Source organism: Chrysochloris asiatica, unplaced genomic scaffold (genome assembly GCF_000296735.1).
Source record: "Chrysochloris asiatica unplaced genomic scaffold, ChrAsi1.0 scaffold00357, whole genome shotgun sequence".
Lineage (NCBI taxonomy): Eukaryota > Metazoa > Chordata > Mammalia > Afrosoricida > Chrysochloridae > Chrysochloris > Chrysochloris asiatica.
The window spans coordinates 749167-758173 of NW_006408875.1; the positions used below are offsets into that span (position 1 = coordinate 749167).

The 9007-nt window shown below is 34.1% G+C and overlaps 1 protein-coding gene across 1 annotated transcript in view; it reads right to left on the minus strand.

Annotated features, from left to right (window-relative positions):
- Positions 1-8313, minus strand: part of LOC102821784 (tyrosine-protein phosphatase non-receptor type 20-like) — a 102219-nt gene extending 93906 nt beyond the window's left edge. Inside the window, exon 1 of the mRNA XM_006876157.1 lies at positions 8178-8313. Within this exon, the coding sequence (XP_006876219.1) occupies positions 8178-8313 (136 nt within the window). The remainder of the gene's footprint in view (positions 1-8177) is intronic.
- Between the last annotated feature and the right edge of the window lie 694 nt (positions 8314-9007).

A 9007-nucleotide genomic window follows, 5' to 3' on the forward strand; every position in this document is an offset into this window, starting at 1 on the left:
TCAAACTTCGTCTCTCATACTTCAGACATATTGTCAGGAGGGACCAGTCTCTGGAGAACGCTATCATGTTTGGTAATGTGGAGGGTCAGAGAAAAAGAGGAAGATCCCCAACAAGATAAATTGGCAATATGGCAGCATCAATGGGTTCAAGCGTGGCAACACTAGTAAGTTTGGTCCGGGATCAGACAGTGTTTGGTTCTGTTGTGCATAGGGGTCACTATGAGTCGCTTCTGACTTTGTTCATCTTTTCTTTATCAGAATGTTGTGTATTGGTCCAGTTATGAAGACTTTTAGTTTTTTTTCATTTTTATTTTGAGGCTTAATCCATACTGAAGTCTTTGATCTTCATAACTAAGTGCTTCGTGTGCTCTTTACTCAGCAAGCTAGGTTATGTCTTTTGCATTTTTCAGGGTCATCCAATTCTGTTTTTAAAACTTTTATTGTGAATTGAGTGACAGTTTACATGGGAGAACATTGTATTTCATTTCATTGCTATGATTACAATCCCTTCTGTGCATCATCATTCCACAGTATTCCCTCTGTGTTGTTTTTTTTTTGATGTATACAAAAACACTCCAGAATATATAATCATAGGTTCATCCAGTTCTGATGCCTTGTTTCTTCCAAGTTCTAGTTCTCAAATTATTTGCTTAGTATACAGATTGAATAAGTGTAATGGAAGGATGCAGCCCTGATTTTAAACCACAAAGTATCCCTTTGTACACTAGGAAGAACTGCATCTTATTCTATAGACATATTCTGTATAAGCACAATTAAATTTTCTGCAATTTCCCTTCTTCACAATATTATCCATCATTTGTATAATCACTAAAACAATGCATGCTAAATAAAACACAGGTAAACATTTTTCTGGTACTCTTTGCTCTTTTAAACTTATTGACATAAAGTAGTAAGTATGTCCATGACTAGTGAGCTGAAATTGACTGACACTGGCCATACTGAATCAGTATGGTCTACTACTCTGGGAATGACAAATTGAAAGGAATGGCATAGCATTTATCATTAAAAAGAACATTTCAAGATGTATCCTGGAGTACAGTACTGTCAGTGATAGGATAATATCCATATGCCTATAAAGAAGAACAGTTAATATAATTATTATTCAAATTTATTCACTAATTACTAATGACAAAGGTGAACAAACTGAAGATTTTTACCAACTTCTGCAGTCTGAAATTGATCAAACATGCAATTAGATGCATTGATAAATACTGGTGATTGGAATGCAGAAGTTGGAAACAAAGAGGAGGGATCAGTAATTTGGAAAATACTGATTTGGTGATAGAAAAGATGCCAGAAATTGCATGACAGAATTTACAAGACCAATGACTTCGTCACAATAAATTCATTTTTTTTAAGCAACATAAATGGTGACTATACAATTGGAATATGCTGGGTGAAATACACAAGATTCAAATTGACGCCATTTGTAAAAAGAGACAATGGAAGAGAAGCCCATCATCATCAGTCAGAACAAGACTAGTAGCCATCTGTGGAAACTAATTGCTCATATGCAAATTCAAGTTGAAGCTGAAAAAAATTAAAGCAAGTACACAATTACCTACTTAGAAGACCCGGTAATACTAAGGTCTGAGTTCTCTGCAGAAGTAACACATCCAAGAAAGACAATGAACTATCATATATAAAACACTGTAAAAATATTGGCAAACAATAATTATACAGCCAGCAACATAGTCCCTCAAATACGATGGGGAAATTAGGATATTTGTTTTTAACACTTTTAAAAAGTCTTTGGCAGCAGATTTGCCTAATGCAATATGTCATTTGATTTCTTAAGTGCTGTTTCCATGAACATTGATTGTGGATCCAAGCAAAATGAAATTGTTTATTACTTCAATCTTTTCTACATTTATCATTAATGTTATTTATTGGGCCAGCTGTAAGAATTCTGTTTTTCTTTATATTAAGGTGCAATCCACACATAAGACTGTATAAACAAACCTACAAGACAGAAAATAGAGATTTCATTCTGTGAACAAAGACAATTAGAAAGTAAAAAGAGAAATAAATAATATAGTCTGAAAACTTCTAAAGGCAGAGAATGTCAAGGAGATTACAGCATAGAAAAGACTGTTTTAAACATGGAAAGAAATTAATAAATTACACAGTAAACTCAAAGACAATAAACCTGATCAAACTAAAAAAGGAGAATCACAGAGATTTAATAAACACAAAAACAACAGTAACAAAGCAACAAAATAAGCTCAGCACAGAAATTTATGTAGAACAAAGAAACCACACACACATTCAGCACACAACAAAGAAATAGCAAGAAATCCATCCCTATCAATAACTACACTGAATATAAATGGATTAAATGCAGCAGTTAAGAAGCAACTGTTGTTGTTGTTAAGTGTTATCATGTCAGTTCCAAGTAGTAGCAATCCTGTGTAGCATTTCCAAGGAGCAACTGAGCAAAATGGACAACAGGACTCATCAATATGCTGTCTAAAAAGACACATCTTATTCACGAAGATAAAAATGGACTAAAAATATGCAGAAGTGGCAATAAAATAAACTTTTAAACAAAAAGTAGCATAAGAGACAAAGAAGGACATATAATGAGTATAAAAGGTCCACTGGACAAGAGTACATAACCATAATAAATGTCTAAATGTTGTTGTTAGGTGCCATCAAGTCAATACTGACTCATAAAGACACTATGCACAACAGAATGAAACACTACCTGGTCCTGTGTATTTACCTTTGTTGCAAATATATGTGATTTAACATACAGGGACAAAGTTATGAAACTTCTTAGACATAATCAGTTTGAGGAAATGAGTTGCTAGGCCTGGGTGCTCAGGAGTCAACTATCATACTCTAATCCACAAAAACAATGTTCTGCATCCTACTTTGGTGAGTAGATCCTGGGGTCTTAAAAGCTCATGAGTGACCATGAGCTTCTGTCAAGGAGAAAGAAGATCGAAGCAAATAGAGTATGCATGGAAATAATTAGCTGACTAGACTAATGGACCTGGTGCACGCACATCAGTCTCCATGATCTTGAGACCAAAGAATTAGATGGTTTCTAGCTATCACTACCAACTGCTTCAAATGGAATCACATTAGAAGGCTGTGGATAGAGAAGGAGGAAACATAGAAAAAAAGTAAAAATCATTAAAAAACAAAAAACAAAAACAGACTGACTGGTTAAATATAGACTGGTGGAACCCTGAGACTATGACCTGTAATTACTCTTCAGTTCTGGAAATGAGCTCACTCCTGTGACTCAATTTTCAGTCAAACAATGGATATATAAAGGGAACAATAGCATGATCTATGTATGGACACTTTAGGATAATCAACCATTTGATTACAATAGGACAGCCTTTACCCAGTGACAAAGTTGAAAAGGGTTAGTAAAGAGGAGGAATAGAAACAGGAAACATGGCGAAAGTTGCATAAGTGATTTTACATTGCGGTGACTGCAATCAATGAGATGAAACAAAATGTGTATGAATTGTTGAATGGAAAATGGATCTGCTTTATAAATCTTAACCGAATTTACAATAAAAAGGTTAAAAAACACTAAGGTCTTTTGCATCACATTTTCCCAATATAGTATGCCATCTGAATTATTGACTAATGTTCCATGGACATTAGATTATTGATCCAAGTAGCATGAAATAACTGCAACTTCAATTTTTATCCATTTATCATGATGTTATTTAGTGGTCCAATTGTGGATTTGCTATTGTTTTTTTCAAGTTCAGGTATAATTCATACTGAATAATGTAGTATTTGACCTTTATCATTAAGTACTTCAGTCGTCTTCATTTTCGTCAATCAGAGTTGTGTCATCTACATAGTGCAGGTTTTTAATGATAATTGGTTTCGTCCTAATGCCATGTTCCTCTTCATATAATTCAACTTCTCAGATTATTTCTTTAGCATACAAATGGAATAAATACAGTTCAAAGTCTACAGCACTACCACACATTTTCTAATCTGGAATTGTTCTAGTCCAGTGATTTTCTCTTGATCAAAGTACAATTTCCACATGACACAATTAAGTGTTTTGGAATTCTGATTCTTTGTAACTATAATTTTTTTATGATTCACATAGTCAAACTTCATTTGGTTGATAAAACAAAACTTTATTTTAGCATTCTCTGCATTTGTCCAATACCCAACTGAAAGCAATGTTATGCCCTGTAACACATCCTCTTCTGAATTTGGCTTACATTTGTGAAATTTTCCTATCAATATACAGCTACAGTTATTTTTAAATTAATCTTCAGCAAAATTTCACTAGCATGTGATATTAATAATATTGTTCAATGATATCCTTATTCTATCTGATCGCCTTTCTTCCTTTAGAACAGCAATGAATATGGACCTATTCCAGATTCATGGCGTAGGCAAGTATGCACTTATAATATTACATTTATTTGTTGAAACACCTCATTTGGTATTCTTTCAATACCTGGAATATTGTTTTTTGCCAATGTCTTAACTGCAGTTTGAACATTTTCCATTAGTATTAGCGTTTTTTGATCATATGATTTTTCCTGAAATGGTTAAACCAGTTCTTTTTGGCACACTGACTCTGTTTTCCTTCTTTCTTCTTTTGATGCATACTGTGCCATTCTCTCCACTACCCCTCCTCCCCCAATAGAATCCTTTGGTAATGTAACATATGAAATTGAATGTCAGAATGTTTTGCTTCATACAATCTTTTATGTTATTTTCTCATTCTCTTGAAGACCCAGTTGAAATTCTGATTAAAATGATATTACATTTATATGACTTTGGATATTAATATTCAGATTGGCATTTTTATGATGTTGAGTTATTCCTTCCGTGTAAAGAATTCATTAATCCAAGGAATCAGCAATAGTGTGTCTGAGCTACAAAATGTTGCTTCATGTTCGCCCTCCATTATCTCACATGAGAACCTCTCTTGTGACCCAATCTAGCTGGAAACAGTTGGGATATGGAATGCTGGGGAAAGTAGTTCAGCCTAGTCATACTAACATATTGCAACATCACAGTAGTCCACCCATTGTCAACTTGGCATCCATGGTTGTTGTTAGGTGCCACTGAGTTGGTACCGACTCATAGTGACCTTATGCACAGCAAAACGAAACACTGCCTGATCCTGGACCAACGTTACTATTGTTGCCATGCTTGAACCCATTGATGCTGCCACTTTGCCAGTTATTCCACAACTCTTCTGGTCTGCAGAGATCCATTCACAGTCCTTGTTTGCTGTTAAATGTCATGCAGTCAGTTCCTAGTGACCATGTATAGGGTTTCTGAGGCTGTATATCTTTGCTAAACCAGAAAGCCTCATCTTTCTCCCATGGAGCAACTAGTGGGCTTGAACAACCTCCTTTGTGGTCTGCAGTACAATGCTTATCGTAAGGAGCCACGTTGCTGTGCTAAGTGCTATCACATCAATTCTGATTCAGAGTAACCCTGTATAGGGTTTTTGAGGAATGGCTGGTGAGTTTGAATCACTGACCTTGCAATCAGTGCTTATACTACAGTGCCACACCAGGACTTAGTCATTAGAGAACCTCAAATTAATACCACAACATATCAGCGCAGTGGGTTACATGTTGGGATAATGTCTGCAGTTTAAATACCCAAAGCTGTGAGTCTTCTCCCGTAAAGATTTATAGTCTGGGAAGCCTGTGGAGCAGTTCCACTCTGTCCTATAGGGTTACCATGAGTCAGAACTGATTCGAAGGAATGGGGAGTGGAATCTAACTACTGACAAAAATAAGGAAAATGAAATTAACAGTACAAAATAGTAGCAAGGATATGGAGTAACTTGAACTCTAATGCACTGCTAGTGGAGATGCAAAATGGTATAGCCTCTTCGGAAAATCATTTGATAATTATATACTTATGATTGTTCTGATTCACAGTGACCCTGTATAAGGTTTACACAAAGCAGCTGGTGAGTTTGAATTGCCAATCTCACAGCTCAAAGTGACCTTGCAGTCCAGTGCTTATTTATGAGCCAACAATTCCACTCCTGAAGAGTTATACTAAATTACAAAAACATATGTTTTCACAAAATCAAATCATGAGTTTATTCATAATCCACTCATTTATTCATAACTGCCAAAATCTGCAAACAACCCAAATGTTATTTAAGTGGCTTTCTGGATAAACAAATTGGTACAGTTACACAAGAATAAGACTTACAACAAAGATATAGTCAGTAATTGAGACAGTGTATTACTACTCAAAGATAAGAGACATAAATGAAATACAGTGAAAACCAAGAAACAGACACACACATATATATGGGGAGGGGAAGAAAATAGTGATAAATGCAAAGATATGGATGAATCTCAAAAGCATTTTGCTAAGTGCAACAACTCGACTCATAAGTTTATGATTCCATTTTTATGACAAAAATAAAAGGAATAATCTTTCTTTCAGTTTGTGGTACAATGCTGGCCTGCATGTTGTCAAGGAGGAGGGGAAAAGGAAAGGGAGAGAGGGAAGAAAATAGTGATAAATGCAATGATATGGATGAATCTCAAAAATATTAGGCTAAATGCAATAACTTGGCTCAGAAGACTACATATTTATAATTCTACTTTTATGATACTTCAGAAAAGACAAAATAAAAGGAATAAAAATTTATGTTAGTTTGTGGTACTAAAAGCTATCACCCTACTGTCTCAACTTCAAGTGGTTGTGGTTATGTGCTGTGGAGTCAGTTCTGACTCATAGCGACCCTGTACAGGGTTTCCGAGGCTGTAAATCTTTATGGGAGCAGAAAGCCTCATCTTTCTCCCGCGGAACAGCTGGTAGTTTTGAACTGCTGACCTTAAGGTTTGCAGCCTGATATGTTAACCAGTATTCTACCAGAAAGAGTCACCTATAGAAATACTGTTGGCATGCTTGAAATAATGATGGCATAGGCCATTATATGGTAGAAAGGTTTCAGGAGAACTTTCAGACAAAAATGGAATAGGAAGAAAGTCCCAGAGATCTAATTCTGAAAATCAGCCAATGAAAATCTTATGGATCACAACAGAATAGCATCTGATATACTAGTGGAATCTCAGCTCTCTTGATTGGAGGACACTCAAAATACACAGTGGCTATAATAGTGAACTCGGGCATATACATTATATTGAAGATGGTTCAGAACTAAGCAGCATGTTTCATTCAGTTATACATGAGGTCATCATGAGTCAGCTGACTCAAATGCACCTGTCAGTGCACTGAAAAGATATCAGTGAATACCAGATGTAAGTGGTGAGAATAGGGGTAGACTACGAAAGAACAAAAGAAAAACTGGGGGAGTAATAGAAATGTACTTTATCTTGATTGTGGTGGTAGTTACAAGAATATAAATAGGACTTTGACAAACTTGATAACCCAGAATGATTGATGAGTAAATTTTATTGTGTATAAATTATACCTCAATTTTTAAAGTGTTTTCTTGTATGCTATTTTATGAGGCCTGCATTTTAATCATTGCATAGTGTGATACTAACTTTATTAGATTTGATATATTTTAAATTTTTTTAAAAAACATTAATGAAGATGACTCTCACTTGATAATGATGATCTTATCCAACTCCAAGGTTTAATGTGTATATAATTCTTCAACATCATATACAAAATTTACTTACATATATGCAATACATTCATATATCTAGTTATTATTATTTATATTATAAATGATAAAATTACAAATATTCTTCATTATTATTTTATTATGTTTATTTGAATTGAAATTTTCTCCATTATAAGCATGTATGAAAATTTCTAGTTAAAAAAAGTTCATTTTTTGCTTATAAAGTGTAACAACTTAAAACTGAAGAAATGAGGAAACAGATGAGATTACTTAAATCTATACAAATCTATAATTCTGAATTTGTTGTTGCTGTTGTTAAGTACCGTGGAGTCGCTTCCAACTCCCAGTGACCCTGCACAGGATTTCTGAGTTTAAGTAAACACAAATGGATTCGTTTCTAAAACTGCTAGTCCTTGTAAGTAAGGAGCATGATTTATTTTTTAAAATCCTACATAATCAGTTTTCATCATTTAAAAAAAGTTTTTCCTAGTTCTTCATTAATATCAGAAATGTCTTTATGAACAGCTCTGAAACGTTACCTTCTTTTGGATTTTGCTAATTAGACATGATAGAATTGTACCTGGATGCCAAGAGGAGGACACCATACGTGAAGACCCCGCATACTCTTCTTCCTCACTGCTCCAAGTTTCTTTTAATGAATCCTTTCCCACGTCAGGCTCTCTCTCATGAGAAAATAAATATATATATTTATCCATGGTTTCAGATAACACATAAAGTTTTTAAAGAATCCCTGATAAATCCATATTTATTATTTAACTGACATTCACCTCCATTTCAGTTCAGCATCCCACTCCCATTGTTATTATCTGGAACTAAGTCACTTATGAGATAATTCCAAAATCCCAATGTCTGATCATACATGTCATCTCCTCACACATTTATCTGACTTGCAAACTAGCAACCCTGGGTCAAAGCATTTCTTAATATTCTCAATAAAGGCAATTAATACCTTTGCTTAGATATATTCATAGACATTTTATAACTGATACTAAGTAAATTAATACTTTAACACTGTACAATCATTAACTCATTTGAATTTGAATTCTATTTGAATTTATTGAATTCTACATATTTTGAACTTCTATTTTGACTTCTTCTTTCACCAATGAGTTTACTTGAGTTTTAAAATTTCAAATGTATGTTTTATCCTTTGGTTGTCAATTTCTAACTGAATTACATTATGTTAGTGAGAACATTCAGTACTCTTAAGATAATTTGACACTTGTTAAAACATATTTCTGATTTAGTACATGACAAATTTTCATAAATATTCCATTATGCTTCTGTAATTTTTAATGCAAGTTCTATATATGATCATTATATCTAGTTTGCTAACTGTTTTAATATTTCTATACACTTAATTAAGGAGCTCCGGTAGTGCAGTGGTTA